This window comes from Seriola lalandi, unplaced genomic scaffold, assembly GCF_002814215.2.
Source record: "Seriola lalandi dorsalis isolate HSWRI2012SDOR001 ecotype SW California unplaced genomic scaffold, Sedor1 jcf7180002054673, whole genome shotgun sequence".
Lineage (NCBI taxonomy): Eukaryota > Metazoa > Chordata > Actinopteri > Carangiformes > Carangidae > Seriola > Seriola lalandi.
This window is the reverse complement of record NW_019525226.1, coordinates 166,424-183,280: the sequence shown is the minus strand read 5'-3', so window position 1 is coordinate 183,280 and position 16,857 is coordinate 166,424. Positions and strand designations below refer to the sequence as shown.

Below are 16,857 nucleotides of genomic sequence, written 5' to 3'. Positions count from 1 at the left end.
TAAATCCAAGATATGAAATATTTTATTTCTCAATGCAATTTTTCATAAAGTGTTTGTCTGTCAATCAAGACAAACAGAGCAGAGCCAGATACAGTATGTAACTGGCTGTCTGTTCATTCAGATCAAAGCATTTAGTAAATGTTCAGTGTTTGTGTTGATTCAGAAGACGATTCATTCCTATCATTTCACTTATGTATTTTAGTTTTGAACACCTTTGATTTCCACAATATCAGTAAGTAAAGGTAAAGATAAATTGATTGTATGCAGTGGCAGGAGAAGGATTCAAATCATTTTACTTAATTAAAAAGAAATAAACACGATGTAAAAATACTCCTTTACAAGTAAAAGCCTCACATTCACAATTGTACTACTCTAAAGTAAGTAGTATTCATTATGCAGAATAGCCGCTGTCAGTGATATATTATTATATTTTTGGAGAGTAGAATGTACAATATTTACCTCTGAAATATAGTGAAGTTTAAGTGTAAAGAAGCATAAAATGGAAGTATGCCAAAATTATACCTAAGTTCTATACTTGAGTAAATGTACCTGGTTACCTCCCATCACTGATCATATGTCTTCATGTCTTGGTAAATCAAAAATCGTATACAACACATCATTGAGATAGTAGTATCAATCTTGCCATCAGGTGTCACTATTGTTCACTTTGTGTGGTTTGCTGTCTGATGCACAGTTCTTTACAAAGCCATTTTGATACTGTTTTACATTAGATGCATTTCACATGTCTTATATATATTATATTGTCTACTCAGATATTGAAGTTTGTTTGTATATGATTCCATTTTTGTAAAGCACACAACACTTTTCAAAGAGACCTTAAACTGAAGATTACAGAACACAAGTCATTGAAATTACACTATCATCATCATCACAATTAAACTCATCTAAGTAAACTCCAGACGGATATTAACATCAATATTTATACGCTCAACAGGCTCACAATGTAATAATGTAATACTGGTCTATTTACTGGTGTAGGCCCGTTAAGAGAAGTGCCTGATAAAGACACAAGAAAATCTCCTTCATCCAATTCCACTGCAAAGGGAGCAACAGCATATACAGTGCTCGGAGATCTACGAGAGGAATGACAGAGTTGAAGAACAGGTTTGTCAGAGACCGTTTCCTTTCAGAACAGCTGTTCCAGTTAAGCGCATGCTGACGCACTGAGGTCATTTCACTGAGAAATGGAGAGAGTGGGGAAGGAAATGAAAGCGCTGCTGTTTCTTCTTTTTGAGTTCTCAGAGGACTGTTTGACGAGAAAACATCTAACAGCTAACCGATGGAACAGCTGGTATAACTGATGTTGTGTACACTGTGTGGTCTTTCTCTCTTCAATACCAGTACAGGTCCTTCTTGTCCATGCGCCGTTCTGTCAGAGAGGAGACAAAATGTCAATGATTGCTAAGCAAGTTACAAAGGTTACCGACAAGGAAATCAGGAACTAATTGGTTATTAACCAATTCTAAAAGAACTCTGAATATAATAGGTGGTCTGCTGTCCACCTGATGATTAGCGCCTACATATCTGTAAACCCCCATACTGACCACTTTCTACTTCCACTAAATAACTCTGCATCAGGTGCAAAATGACCCGTAATTGCTGCTTTCAAGTAAAGAAGTAGTGCATCATACCTACTCTCTGCGAGTGCATCATGACCAACTAATGAATATGAATGTTAATGTGAATGTGCTCTGGATTTCTTTTTTTTAATTACACTTTAGCTTTCTCTCAAGTATCTTAAAATGCTCAAACTCAGCTGGTAGCTACTTATCTGTTGAGTAATAAGATAATTGTATTTTCTTTAGAGGGACAAATAAATAGAAACACATACTTAACATAATAAGGAAGAAAAATTGGTGACATGCCATTTAGTAATTGATCAGGAGTTCCCCTTAGGCACTTGTTAACATATTTTCATTAGTTCCTAACCAAGACAAGCCTTATGGCATCAGCAGGGCTGTTTGGCTTTGGAGATCTCCTCCAGAACCACAGAGGACAAATGATTGTTTTTTAGTACTCCCCCTTGACTGATGTGAAAAACGTGTGCACAGCATGTGGACTACTTTAACCAGGATAATTTAATTATCCTGTTTAAAGGGAAAAGTTGTTTGTGTGTAGATCCTCAGCTATATAATGATTAGATACTTACCATTGGCATAGTACTTAACACTCAGTTTTTAGTAACTAATTATTAAATTTTATATAATTATTGATTCACAGGTAGAGGAACTCCTTGATTTGTTGCTTTCTCAAACTACTCAGGATCTAAAGTGTTATCTATCTGAGGTCCAGGTATTTTCATTTCACTGGTTGGAAAGTTTTTTTCCTTAGATGCTGTATTCTAGCTGCAGTGCTTACCAGGTTCAAATCCTACAGCTGGGTCCACAGACTCTCTAAACCCTTGAGGCACCGTCCAGCTGGGAATCAGTTCTGGCTTGGAGCTGGATGCCATGCTGGGTCCCATCTCACCCCTGTCACTATGCAGCAGGTTGAGCAGGGATGTGGCGTATTGCTGTCCAGTAACACTCAACCCTTCTGGCGACAGGGAGTATGCAATAGATGGCAAACCCGGGCCCTGTCCTGCCCTGGCAGCGAGCGAGTGCCATGGGCCAGGAGTGTTGTCTGCAGGGCCGAAGTTTAGAAGGTGTCCTGGTACAGGAGGGGGCTGTGACTCTGTGTAAGAGTTCACAGCGAGGCCCTGACAAGGGCTGTTGTCTTCTGCAGCAGACAAAGAAAGAAGCCATGTAGTGAAGATGACGGATATTGTTTGTGTTGTTAGTCAGGTACATCATACACTGTTGATTTTATATGCTTACCCAATTTAATAGTTTTATGGAATTTCTTTGCCTTTGCTCCGGGAGCCATGGCCTTGTAGTCTTTACTGAGAGCTCGGGTGAAGTGCGCATCCACCATGCTCTTGGTGTCCCCCTGGAAATAAGTCAGGATGACGCACCGAGAATGCTCCTCCACCTTCACAGCTCTCTGAGTTTCTGTTCTATCCTCCATGGGTCAGTCGTGACTGAAAACAGTGTAAACAAGACTCAAAACAAACAAAACTCTTCTTAGTTGGATTAAATTCCCTCCTTATCTGTTTCAGAGGTATTTTCAACTTAATTTGCTCTGGATGATTCACAGTTTCCCATAAACTGTCCAAACATTTTAGACAAACACAAACAGTAAGGGTACAGAGGACACAGTTCATTTCATAATACATTTTATGACTCAGAAATTGTGTCTTTCAGTAACATCTTACAGCCACAGTGCACAGGAACCTCCTCAATGGAAAGTGAGTTTGTATAATAAGCTTAGAGATAACAACATTTGCATGAATTTACTTTGTAATCTGTGAAAAATGAGCTGTGGCATCTGGTTAGATATTTAAACATCCAAAAATAAGAAATAATATATATATATATATGAGGGTTTGCACAGGATGTTTGAATGAGTTACTGAAATGAGTTATGAATGTTTTCTTTTTCGGGGGGGGGGGGGATTTCATCAACCAGTGGAATTAAAATCTACATGTATACGAAGCAGTGAACATGTAGTCAGATAAAGAGAATGTTTAAAACCTGTTAACTTCTAACCTGACTTGTGAATCAAGAACCAAATGATTGCATCGTTATTGTTTGATGTACACATTCATATTTTAAGGAACTAGCTTCCCTTACCTGACCTGATGATTGACCAAAGATAACCGGGGAGTACGTCCTTGCATTGACTGGTTCATCAAAGCATAGATGAGCAGCGTCCAGAATTGTTGGAGAAAATGTCGCCTGGTTTCAGCTTAAACATCAGAGTCATCGATTAGATTCGAAGACCCGACATCAGTTGCCGCTCCTTTCTTCCTTTACACTAGAAAACATTTCACTCAAAGATCCTTCAAACTCACTTGATGTGTTGAACTGGGAGGGCGTGATGGGCAAAGACAGCTATGAACAGAATGCCATCCAGCAAGTTCCTCCAGAACATGAATGACACATTATTAAAACATTCCTCTCTCTAAAAGTTGTAGACAGTTTACCAGCAGCTCTACAGTGACTTGTTGAGATGTATGAGGCCAAATTTCATGTTATGGTTATATAAAATCAACATCATGGGTATTAGAGTGTAAAGTAAAACATCTTTAGCTGTAATATAATATATAACATGAACATGTTACATCATACAGGTTTTTACGAATTACACGCATCAGAGTGCAAAGTTTTAAACTCACATTTAACTGTGTTGTTGTCTTCTTCTTCCTGTACTTGTATTTTACCTAGTATGATTATCTTGTTTTATCTACTCTGCATGTTATGCACGTTTTATTTATAATTGTCCCACACAGCAGCTGAAGACGACTCTACTTCAGCTCCTGGTTCAGGTACAGAGGATACCACAAGAAATAATCTTGCTGGTACATTAACAATACATTACTAAAGGTAAATTACTATGTCTTAGCTTACAACAAACTGCCCCCATGTATAATTTAGTTATAATGATTAAGATGATAGTTTAAACTAATAGAATTCAAAATTAAGAAAACTACACACAACAAACGACAAGTGCAGTCAGTCAGCTTTACTTTGAGTGTTTCAGTGGGTGTATTTAATTAGCAGAAAAAGACCTGCAGCCCAGGTACAAACACAGTGCATAAGGGTTATAATTGCATATGTTCGCTGGTTCTATGAATTCTTCAATGTGTATCTACTGCCACACAGGGTCCCCAAACTTATTCTGCTTAGGGCCCCAGATGTACAGGGCCGGCCCAGCTGGGAGGGAGAGCACTACAGAATGACACATACAGAGGCGACTCATGCCCCCTGGTGGTGGTGATTTGGTGCTGATCCTGTGGAAGAGTCGGAGACCTTCCTGACGGTGGACGTGTCGTCAGAAGCAACTGAGTCAGAGTTAACAAGATTCTTCTTTTTGCTGCGACCACCCACTGTTACGGAGCGGCTCCAGTCTGACACACAGGGAGCAGAAAAGAGAAAACAATGTGTCATACACTGTTGAAGTACTTCTCGCCACCATGGGGCATTATACTGTAATACCGTATGATCACCAGCATTGCTCTGCTTTACAACAGGTACCTGAGTTATCACTGAGTCTGACACGTCCACAGCACAAGTGGATTCTCCACTGTTTCCTCACATTTTCCTTCATCAAACAGTGGAACAAAAAAACAAAGAAACCTGGGACACAAGAGCAGAAATAGTAGACAGTCTTCGGTTATTTTATCACTTCTTTTTTATATATATATATATAAGCATAGCAGTTCTGTTATTATTTTTTGTGTTTCTTTAAGCACTTGCTTTTATTTCATAGTTTCATGATAATATATTACTGTTAACAACACGCTTTAAAGTGCAGTTTTCTCCGCATTTTGTCAAAAAAAACAACAACTCATAATTACATGCTGCTATATGAGTTGAAGAAAAAGGATTTTATAACCAAGGTCATAAATTGTAAATGCGTGTAAAGCATGGTGATAAATGTCCAAACAATCATGTGAACAACATGACATGTGAACAAATTAGAAGAAAGAAAAAAAAAAACTGAGTCTAAACATTTCCAATTTAATAATGACTACAGCTCATTTTTACCCTGGAAAGTGTTGAAGATGGAGAACAGGTACATCAGGACCACTTTGCCTGGCCCAAAGGAAAACAAGCCCATTGACCACGTCAGGCCTAACAGGACAGTGAGACTAGCCACTGCCCTCAAGTCCTGCAGAGAGCTGCGGCTGTTTGCTGAGGATTTATTGGCCGCCATCTGTCTGATCTGAATCAGAACCACGATGAACACAGAGATGTTGCACAACAGGATCAGAAGAACAAATGCCACCACCGTCACATAGAAGAAGACGTCATTCTGCAGCCAGCAGCTGGAGGTAGGAAGACAGTCATGTAATTTACACTGGGATTTATGATGAATGCCATCAACTATATTTCTTCTTTGTCTTTGTCTTTTTTTTTTGCTTGTTGTTGTTTGATGAAATTTTCTCAATATCCATGGTAGATTTTATATGATATGATCTCACAATTTTTATCACACAATTTAGACATAATGCTCTCAAAACAGAGATGGCCTTTTCTGATTTTGACTAAAGCCCAGTGCTTGTTCTTACAATTGGTCAGGGGATTGAAGCATGACTGCAGCCTCCTCAGCCACGGTGTTGCCGTAGGCATCTTTATCTATAGCCAGCACCAGGCTGACTATGACCAGAGGAATACCTGTGAAAACACACACAAAAACTTCTGGTTCATTCTGCTCACTCAGATCAGACTTAACTATTCCCACACTGTGAAAGAAATAAAATTCCTAAATATTTTTATATTTTAATAAGAAGAAATGCAAATCAGCAATTTTAAAAACTTAAATCCCCAAACTCACTGTTCATGTCAAACTCTTGGATCATGTCAAACTCCATGGTTATGCTTTATTTCATAGGTCTATAAGTTCCTAATCATTTCCAAAAGCTTCCTGAAAAGAACTATGTCATTTGTAAAGTGTGGGTAAAATAGACATTGTTGTATTTGTACACTTCAGGTCAATGAAATTAAAAATGTATTTCTATTGTATAACCCAGAGAGTCTTAACTGAAAATGCATACATGTGAAACTTGTCTACAGGCAAGGATAAAATTCAACATAAATGGAGAGTAACATTGGTAACGATAAATGAGTGATGAAAAAACGTTTACTTGTGTGTAAGTGAAGCTCTTATTTCAAGGATATTCCTCCTTTCCCTATAATTATTACTAAATTAAATAGCTATTTTCAGGATACTTATAACTGATATTATTGGGAAATTATTCTGAAGTCATAAAACACAGTCCCCATCCCAATCAGCCAATCAAAGCCAACGGACCCTGGACTTTTGCTTCTTCAGTAGGAGTTCTCTCTTACCCCATCCTACAGCGCAGAATTTGTGAATGTAAGAAGGAACATAGATGTTGAAGACTTTGACCAGGGCGAGGTACATGTGCACAGCCTCCAGGCCCATCCAGGTGAAAGAAGCCAGCATGAAGTAGTGCAGCGATGCCGCAGTAGCGATGCACAGACCATAGTTGGAGAAGGATGAGAGCCAAGCATCAAGAAGGAAGATCATGTTCAAGCCCAGCAGGGCAGCTGACAGGTTGATGAGGATCTTAGATGGGTAGTCCCGACGCAGCTTCCTGAAGCGTACACGAGATAAAGATTGAGAGACTCAGTGATAGAAAGATGAATGAAAAGTCTTATTAGAAGCTTCAAGGGTTTATGACCACTATTTATAGTATTTTAATTACAATTAACAAATACAATTTTTTTTCTGGAGTGTCATGATGATTTCAAGATTTCGCTCATATATCAATATATATACAATCCTCCTCCAGCCTCTTATGATGGGTTTCAACATGATAAGTCACTACGTTAGTGTCATTGTATGTGACTTACTCAAATGCGAGGTAGGTGATTAGAGTGATGCCCAGAAAGATGGAGGATATACCACAACCAAGATATGAAATCACAGTCAGAATCTTACTGTCTGCCTCACCGATGGGGGTTCTAGACACATCCTGAAACACAATATACCGACAGGGCAAAACTTATATTTGAAATCAGTATTTGTCAAATTTTAACATTTCCATTATTAGCATCCCCTGGTGGTAGTATATATATATATATAAAAATGACATTATGGCAAGCAGCAGTTCAAGCTGTCAACTTGAATGATGATAATTATTTGAAAAATAATTATGATGGTCTAAGTTTTTAACTTTTAAGTTTTTACATTTAAAAAAACTCACATTGTGGCTTTAACATCATCATCTTGCATCAATGGCAGAAAAAAAGCAGTAACCAACTGACTACACTGTACACATTATGTTGGCGCTTGAGGAGGTTGTTTGTTCCCTGGTTTAATTTATAAAAAGCCGACCAATGACTCACCAGGAGCACAGCGAAATGTGTGAGGTGATCACAGTGACAGCTGGTCTGATAAGAAGAAACACTGTGGGTTTTACACCCTTTGTTGTTCCAACCACCCTGCCCACCTGACACACACACACACACACACACACACACACACACACACACACACACACACACACGCCGATTAAAAACACACACAATGTTTGATTATAGACTCAGAAGGTTACGGTCCTTTACTGATTCATGTCACTGGTTCCCTAAAAAGGTCTACAAGACTCAGCTACTGTAAATCATCTAAATGAAACTGTAAAGATATAAAATGTATAAAATACTTAATGCTCAACTCACTGTTCTTCAGGAAATCCCAAAACATACATTCTACATTGTCTTCTGGCTGTAAAAAAGAAAAAAAAAGAAAAAGAAAAAAAGGGAAATTTCAAAACCTTTCTTCTTACTGATGAACTGAGCAGCGCAGTACAGTATAGATACACTAATTTCCCACCTGTTTGGGTGTTAGATGACTGAGGGTCACCACCACTCGATCCTTCAGGTTGCTGACATGACTGTTATTGATACTGGCAGATACTATGTAGGAGTTCAATGTCCAGCTGCTCTCTGTTGAATTGGTTGTATATGGGTCCTGGTAACAGTTAAGAAATGGTTACATTAGCTGTGGCAGGAATATAAAGTACAGTACATAAGCAGTGGTAGCAATGTTGTATTCAGGTCATTGATCAACAAAATATGCTACAGAGAGAGCAGATTTGTCATATTTAAAGTACTGATTTATTTAAGTTAAGTTATGGTTTTAACAGAAAATACAATCAGTATAATACTACATTTGTTGGTATAATTTTACATTTTACATCAAATATGCTTATTCACTTTCTTGCTGAAAGTTAGATGGAAAGACCAATACCAATCTCGTGTGTGTGCGGCTAATGTGAAGTTATCCATCCTGCAACTGGTTAGCTTAGCTAGCTTAGCTTAGCATAGAGACCACAAACAAGAGCTAGCCTGGATCTGTCCAAAGGTAACAAAATCTACCCGTTGTATCTTATTTGTTGAATCAAGTTTTTCATTGGATACCTGACAACCATAGTAAGTCATTGCACCCCGATAAGAAATAGTCACACCCACATAACCTCCAGTAAAACCAAAAATTAAAGTGAAAAATGTTTCACTTTGGTTTTTAGAGAAAGGTTAAACAAACCATTTATAATGTATCAATTATTGAGCTTAAGAGGTGCTGGCTATAGTTTCAAATTTATCCCACAGTCATGAGCACGGTATCAATCCTCTCATCTAACTTCAGGAAAGAAAGTGAATACTCCTCCAACTGTCGAATTAAAATGTCACAGTCATAAGCATAATGTGGTCTACATATAATGTTGTAGTTTCTTCAGTCTTTCTTTCAAAGAATAGGAAGTAAAAGACAAATAACAAATGAACAAGATGTCAAACAATAACAAAAGAAGAGTTAAATGAGGGTACCTGAAAAAGATCATCTGTCCCATAGAACTGAAACTGAACACGAGTTGTATTTCCTTTAAAAAAGTTGTGGAGCGCAGAGGGCAGAGAGATAGTTGCATCTGTGTCTGGGAGTGGTTTACTCACAAAGCTCTGGTTTACAAAAGTCTGAAAAACAAAAATAATAATTCTGATGATAATACTTAGGAATCACACTGCCACATGGTATTTATAACATTTGTCTCCTCTGTCAAAAATGGTGTGTCAAATCTAAATCTGGAAATGTAGGCTGCTTTTTGTTGACTACCAGATTTTCCATTTTTGTCATTTGCTTCCTCATTGAAGTTTAATGAGCCATGAATGCTTGAAGCAACGTCTGTTCATTAACGCAATTTCCCTATTGTTCAAGGACATTAATGCAACATAAGTTGTCCTCAAATGGCCAAGTGGAACAAGATCTCACCTTTGCAGTTCACATATACAGCTCATTAGTAAAATTTGTGTCATCACATTCATAATGTCTTACATTTGGAATCAGGAGAGATGAATCGAAGGAGACGCCAAAGGTGAGGCCAGTGAATCCATCTGAGTCTGTGTTGATCATGGAAAGTGCCAGTGAGGGAGCTGTTAAAGTTACAGATTCACCTAGGAAGTCCATATTGTTCCCCATTTTATCTGTAAGATTAAGGACACTGTTGCCAGGGACAACAGACAGAAAGATTAACAAGAAAATAAGTGTAGAAAAGAAAAATCTTGCATACGAGTTTAGAAGTTTTTGTTCGTATTTACTGACACAAACCAGACACCCACTTCCCTCTATACTTACATGTTAGCCACTGGTGTTACGTTGGTTTTGGAAAGCAGGATATCACCAATCATAGTGACAATGTTAGCACCAACAGCAGGTTTGATGATGCTGATATCAACCACTTCATTGAGCTTATCCACCACTGAATTCAGCTCAGAGGAAGAGAGCTCTGCACATTCACCTAACTGGACATCCACAAGGTTCTGAATTATGTCCACAACCTCAGCTGCGTTACCTAGAAATCAATAATGTCATAGATTCATTTTGTTGTGTTTTGCCATGTTGCCATGTTATGGTTTTATTTAGATGCAAGAATAAAACATGAGGAGTTTAGTAGCTTTTAATAGCTTTGGTAAATGCTGTTTCAGAAACTGCAATTTCTTTTTATACAGTAAGCCATTATAAGTAATGGTAATTAACCAGACTGTATGTCACTAATGCTCTTACCAGTAGTGACTGTGATATTGTCAATGTCTGAAATGGTCACCATTTGGTTGCAGTTTGTCATATCAGGCTTGGCCCAGCTGGTCATGTCAGTTTCAATGTTTAACTTACTGAAAAGAGAGAAGAATCAGAGGGAACAGAACTAAAAGAGGAAGAAGACAATAGATATTCTCTCTGGTCCGTCTCCGATTCCAGTTAAATAGATCAAAGTTGTCTGATAAAGTACACTCTCTTCAGCTTGTGAGATCATAGCCAGTTTCCAACAAGGGTGGTAGAAAATAAAAGACACCTGTTAACTGTGGCTGATTGTCTTAATAATCATCAACCCAGTGTTACACAAAGAGACCATAAAACTGATTACCCATATTACTCAGTCATTGCCCGTTGAGTAATATTTGTATCAAATGATATAAGGAAGATTGAAGTCCTTCATTACACTAATAATTCACTTATAGGAAATTGATTTTCGCCTGAGCTGCAGGCTGGCAGGGATCCATGAGCAATACGTGTGTTGGGTCAGAGCTTGTGTGGACAGTGGGAGGACTGGTTGGAACACAACATTGTAATTGAGGGAATTTTTTTGTCTTGCTGAGCTGTCGCTATGGAAACAGATTGTTCTGAGGAAGATGAACAGGATCTGTACAAGTAAATAGAGCAAAACACAATAAAATCCCCACTTTCTCCCCATAGTTCATCACCAGGATGAATATCAAGCCAGATGACTCACTCTCAGGCTGGTGTGAATAACATCTTGAATATTATTACACTGTGTCTCAATTATAAACCAAGATATGCTTTATTATTATATGAAAGACATAACGGAGTCCTTTGATTATAAGCATGATAAGCAGTGCTTATAAAGAAGACTGGTTTTTGATGTGTTTAGGTCATAATTTTGCAAAGTGGCAATTAAATTTTCATTGTCTCTGGCCAAATACTAAATCCACTGGGTAAAAGAAAATTAATGTCTTACCAAAACCTGTAAGCGCTTTGTAATTTTGGTTTTATACATCTCATTTCTTGGTTGACTTGTGGAAATGCCTCAGGCCAAATATATACTCCATAGATTGTTGAAGTAGTTTCTTCCAAACAATTTCCTGGCACTGAAAAAGAAAAAAAATTGAATGTGGATATGTTCCTTAACTTAACGTATCTTTCTCTTTTTATTTGTATTAGAAATTCATCTTACTTATTTGCTTGATTGACACATCCATCGCTTGAATAACAATAGAGCCATTTTCATACTTTGATGTCAATGAAGCATTTATGAAAATGATCATTTCTGCAACACTGTTAATGTTGTACTCCTGAATATGGAAGCTACAGTAATATCTGTCAATGAAACATACAATTAGGGGTAACAACAGCACTGGTTTTGAATGAAATGCAACTGAAGTTGTATATTTTATGACAAAACAGGCAGCACAATTAGCTTTTAGTACAATTATTAATTTCTTTTTTTAGTCACCTACTGTTTTTGCTGGTCATGGGAAGTCTAAGGGAAAAGACACCAGAGAGATGATGAATTGTAAATATCAGCTGTTACGGTGGTAAGAGATATTATTCCTGGCATTAACCAGAGCTTGCAACTTGCTGAGCTGAAGGTCATACTCACTGTCTGTTCATCATTTTCCTCCATGTTCCTATGAAATATCACGATGAATATGAACAAACCAGAGCTTTCATATAACAAATATAAAAAATTGGATACAAATCATGCACCAATAAAATATTCCCATGCCACCCACCTGCCAACATTCTCCTTTATGATGAGATTCAGCACAAGCATGGTGTCATTCAGTGCTTCTTTCACCTTATGCCAGAACATGACAAGTCAGTGTAATCACAGTAAAAAATGTTTTCACGTACAATAGTGTGAGTCTCTTACCCATTTTTCAATGGCATCCTTTGGGTTTGAAGGGCTGCCGGTCATACTTAAGGTCGTATTAACTCTAAAGAATGTATCAGGTCCAACTGCAGGGATGAAAAGACTATAATAAGACACTATAATGATGCAATTTAAAGGGCATTATGTCCACGGTTATTATGGTTATGATTCAGGTTTCCAAAAATTAGGTGCAACCCCTTGAATTTTTCATTTATGATGTGAAATAAGTGCTCTTAACGCTGAACCACCTCTTGCTTCCCAGCTCAGCTTGGCACTTTTTCTCCTCTCCATTCTTATTGCTGCTGTTTGTATTTGCTTTTATCACATTGACTGTTTATTTTACTGTGTTTTCTGTGTACATCACCAGCAAATATATTTGATTTGATGCTTGTTGTGTTTTTATTGTTTGATTTTTTCATGCAAAAATTTCCAGTCTCCACTTGTGTGACAGAACAGAAAAACAAGAAGCTGCATAAACAGAATGATTCATCCGAGCTGTTTGGTGAACTGACCGGCAGTCTCATTTAGATCTAAAGGCTCTCCTGTCGTTGACATGTTAGCGGGACGAGCTGGCGCGCTTTGAGTTGGACCTGTTCCTGTGAATTAAATGACTTCATTTACAATAAAATCCCCCAATAAAACAGCACAATCAAACTGTTTTGCAGACTTGGCTGCTCCAGATTAGGAAAATAGATTATTCCTATCATTGTAGATGACCCACTCACTACATGAAGATGTTTTATTCTTTCTTGCTTGCTCACCTGATGTAGTAACACCAGTGCTGACAGTCACTGGTTGTTCTGTCACCGGAGGGAACAACTCTGAAAGAAACAAATGAAATCATTAATTGCAAAAGAACATTCAAATAAAGATTTTTGTCTGACAGAAATCAAATTATTTAAATTTTCTTATAATGAATAGACACTAATTTCTTGTCATCTGTTGAGTATTTTTAGAAAAACAGAAATGTGCTCACATTCTTTATTATACTCCCTGTTTCCATTAGTGTGTATATGCAACATCCTTTTAATTCAGCCACTTAACAGTTACATTGAAAGTGCATGGTAAATTGAATCACTTTAATGGATTTGGTAATGAGCACGCCTCAACATTTCCAGCCAAATCCAGAGTCTGCTTTGTGTCTATAAAGCTGAACAAATATTAAGCAATTATGTAGGTAAATACACTTCATAAAGGTCAACGTCATGTGACATGAACATAAATCCTTTTTAAAGGTAATAATCGTGGTCATAAAAATATGTGTTAATCTGTTCCCTAAATCCCCCAAACACAACATTGTGTATGTGTATGTGTATGTAAGACATGGCCTGAAATGTGCTGTACAGACGATACGTACCCACAGGAAGTATGCTGATGCTATTAGGGTCAGCTGTCAGGTTGAGGAAGTTGTAGGAGAATGTCAAACTCAGCAGTGCAGTAATATCTGCCTGAAACGCTTGTACATTAGCAGCAGGATCCACATTCACATGGACTTCACAGCTGAAACTGGGGGTAAACCACAAAAAGCATGAGATCAATCTACATGTCAACTGTACTACACCTTTTGGGTAACATTTGCCTTTGTCCAACTTCTCTTGTGCCATGCAGCTCTCCTGTACTGCAATTATTGTCTTCCTTTTCAAGTCATTAAGTTTTTGTAGGTCTTGAAATTCGTCTTACCACTTGTCACAGGTGGGGTCCGATGCTGCTTTTGATCCCTGAAAACACAAATATCTTCATTAAACGGTTGTGTGATTTAACTTACTCAATGACGGCTGCTTGTTCTTAATATAATTCACAGCCACCCTGCCTTGGAACTGACCTCAGTACTCCCGTACGTCATTAATTTCCTTGGAAAATAACATTGTCTCAATCTAAAAAAAAAAGTCTTACATCTGTTCTCTAACCAGCTGGTATTTGAGGATATTGCTGCTTCTTTCCATGGAAAATCAAACTGAGGGCTCTTAATAGTGCTGTACCTGATGTTGTTGTACATGTAGACCAGCAGAATTATTAACCCCATGGCAGGAATGGCTGTATGGAAACACAGATAACATAAATTACAGACAGGAGTGCTGTTGAGGATTGAAGGCATGTTCAGAGTATACACTACACTGAGCCTTATACTGCACCAACCGCCTCTTGTCATGCACTGACAATACACATACACAACTGCCATATGAGCTATTTACTAATGTATTGTAATGATATAGTATGTTAATAGCATAACACTCACAGGAGGCATATTTTGCACTGAGTACTTTTACTTTTGATACTTTAAGAATATTTTGCCAAAAAGACTTGCATGCTTTTATTGAAATTATATTTTCAATACAGTACTTTGACTTATTTCTATACTGCAGTATTGCTACTTTTACCCACGGGAATGATCTGAATACTTCCTCTACCAGTGTCAGCTGAGAGGAGTGTGTTGCCAACAAAAGTTGCATTACCTTGGAGATGACACATAGATGTCACCGACAGAAATGTTGCGAGGGAAAACGCTCTCCAGCTGATGAGAGACAACAACAAAGGTAGATTAGTTTGAAGGGCAAATCTGACTGTTCAGAGCCAATGGTTACCAAATTTCAGTGTCATGTTCAGTTGATTCTTCATACCCAACTTCTTGTGACTACTTCCGGTGAGACTGAACAGTTTCGAGGCTCCATAGATTGAACTATCAATGTCCACATTTTGATTTTGTAGCGTGACCATGCTAAAAAAAAAAAAAAAAAAGAAACAAAAAGAAAATATGCAATATTTCCAAATAAATATTTTGACCTATCAACAGGTTTTTGAACCAGCTCCTGCTGAACTCAGGAATGTTTGGTTCACCTTTTCTCTGACCTTAAACTGCAGTTACTGTGCAGCAAAGTGTATTATTTGGGCAGTCATTCAACTCTCACCTACAATGGATTGACTTGTTATGTGAATAGGTGAGAGGAAACTCTTTGAGTAATTTAGACAGCTCTAATATAGTCGATAGTCGATAACCATGAAATTTAATAGAAAGATATCGTATTGTATTTACCACAATGTAGGCTGTTGTCAGGCTTTGGAGGGCAGCTGTATTTCCACTGCCGCAGGTGCCATCTCACCACATCTCCATCTGCACAGCTATGGCTCTTCAGCTCCTCACCGCTCCATTCTCTGGCCCATATCCTGAACAGACCAATCTCACCAAACAATTCATTCCCAGTCTCTGGCTGCACTTTACCATCTGCATCTACATAATGAGAAACCCCCAGAGTGAGTGTGCCATTTGGGGCCAGTCGTTGAGGCAGGCTGGGATTCAGAGGGGCTTCAAGGATAATGGTTCCATTAATGTAGGTCCTCAGCCTCCGAGCTCGGCCTGACCAGGTGAGACAGACGGAGGACCATTCATTCGATTTTAGTTCCCACTGCAGATGCTTTGCATTTCCAAACAGCCACACTGTCAGCTGTGCGTCTTTGCCCCCAAGTCCCAACTCTATGTTTCTACCTCCCGGTGCTTTGTAGGCAAATCCTGTCCACTCTGTTAAAAGGTTGTGGCGTAAGAGCATGCATACACTCAGCTCCTTAAGGGCCGGTACCACAGCATCTGGTTGTAGCTGCCACAAGCATGGACGGCCAGTGAAATGCACTTTCTTACCCCACAGGCTGGCATCAGCAGAGGCAGCTGAAATGACACATAGGAAGAAAAGACACAGACAAATGAAGACTTACACTTCAGGTTTTTAACCATAACGATGTTGAAAGTAGTATGAGATCACACTTAAAAAAGAGCCAGACAGCCATAATGTGTGCCATCAAACAGTCAATCATTCTCACTTTCTTTCAGTTCAGTTCAGATCTTAATTGTCCCTTAAGTAGCAGTGAAATCACATTAACACCATAAAAAGGCAATAAATAAATAAATAGACAACTGAGAACATTAAAAGTTTACATACTGTATTTACAGCTATTACTGTGTGATATGATTGTACTGCTTTCAATACTGTCAAGTGCTTTAAAATCATTCTGAAATCAGTCTGAAGACTTACTTACCCAGAAGACACACTGATATCTGTACACACAGACAGACTACTAGAGGAGACAGGGAATTCATGGCAGCAACCAAAATACAGGGCTTTCCGTGTCAGTCAAGTGGTCATCTGCTGAAAGGTGGCAACAATTGAAAGAATAGTTTTCATTTGCATTCACTATGAAGAAATGACACAATGATTAAGGTTATATCTCTGTGGCTAAGAAAATAACTGAGACTTACCATGCTCTTCTCTTTGCAATGGTCAAATCCAAAAGCTATTCTGTGAGAACTTAAGCAATCAACACCAGTTCATGAGAAGCTG

The 16,857-nt window shown here is 38.2% G+C and overlaps 2 protein-coding genes across 2 annotated transcripts; both read right to left on the bottom strand.

Annotated features, from left to right (window-relative positions):
- Nucleotides 1–3,900, bottom strand: vgll1l (vestigial like family member 1-like). Its single transcript, XM_023421632.2, has 4 exons — nt 3,693–3,900; nt 2,838–3,040; nt 2,380–2,739; nt 1–1,390 (listed from the first exon to the last, which is right to left on the bottom strand). Exons 2-4 carry the CDS (start codon nt 3,025–3,027, stop codon nt 1,353–1,355), a joined length of 588 nt encoding a protein of 195 aa, XP_023277400.1. The 5' UTR covers nt 3,028–3,040; nt 3,693–3,900; the 3' UTR covers nt 1–1,352.
- Nucleotides 3,901–4,583: 683 nt separating this feature from the next.
- adgrg4a (adhesion G protein-coupled receptor G4a) lies at nt 4,584–16,857 on the bottom strand. The gene is made up of 29 exons (XM_023421613.2): nt 16,776–16,857; nt 16,556–16,665; nt 15,561–16,187; nt 15,148–15,245; nt 14,983–15,041; nt 14,509–14,563; nt 14,210–14,247; nt 13,887–14,035; nt 13,291–13,350; nt 13,042–13,125; nt 12,530–12,615; nt 12,390–12,454; nt 12,257–12,284; nt 12,114–12,136; nt 11,831–11,973; nt 11,615–11,744; nt 10,645–10,751; nt 10,216–10,432; nt 9,916–10,081; nt 9,414–9,557; nt 8,422–8,559; nt 8,268–8,313; nt 7,938–8,041; nt 7,443–7,564; nt 6,915–7,183; nt 6,134–6,239; nt 5,610–5,890; nt 5,097–5,198; nt 4,584–4,969 (listed from the first exon to the last, which is right to left on the bottom strand). The coding sequence occupies exons 2-29, from the start codon at nt 16,614–16,616 to the stop codon at nt 4,818–4,820; spliced, it is 3,660 nt and encodes a 1,219-aa protein (XP_023277381.1). The 5' UTR covers nt 16,617–16,665; nt 16,776–16,857; the 3' UTR covers nt 4,584–4,817.

Bases quoted from the DNA above. Each gene is read 5' to 3' on its own strand.
- adgrg4a (XM_023421613.2), bottom strand. From the start codon at position 16,616: ATGAATTCCCTGTCTCCTCTAGTAGTCTGTCTGTGTGTACAGATATCA. The intron at 16,188-16,555 runs GTAAGTAAGTCT...GTGTCATTTCAG, and splicing joins GATATCAGTGTGTCTTCTGG to CTGCCTCTGCTGATGCCAGC. The intron at 9,558-9,915 runs GTAAGACATTAT...TTTGTTTTTCAG, and splicing joins CATCTCTCCTGATTCCAAAT to ACTTTTGTAAACCAGAGCTT.
- vgll1l (XM_023421632.2), bottom strand. From the start codon at position 3,027: ATGGAGGATAGAACAGAAACTCAGAGAGCTGTGAAGGTGGAGGAGCAT. The intron at 2,740-2,837 runs GTAAGCATATAA...TGTCTGCTGCAG, and splicing joins CCATAAAACTATTAAATTGG to AAGACAACAGCCCTTGTCAG. The intron at 1,391-2,379 runs GTAAGCACTGCA...CCTCTCTGACAG, and splicing joins AGCTGTAGGATTTGAACCTG to AACGGCGCATGGACAAGAAG.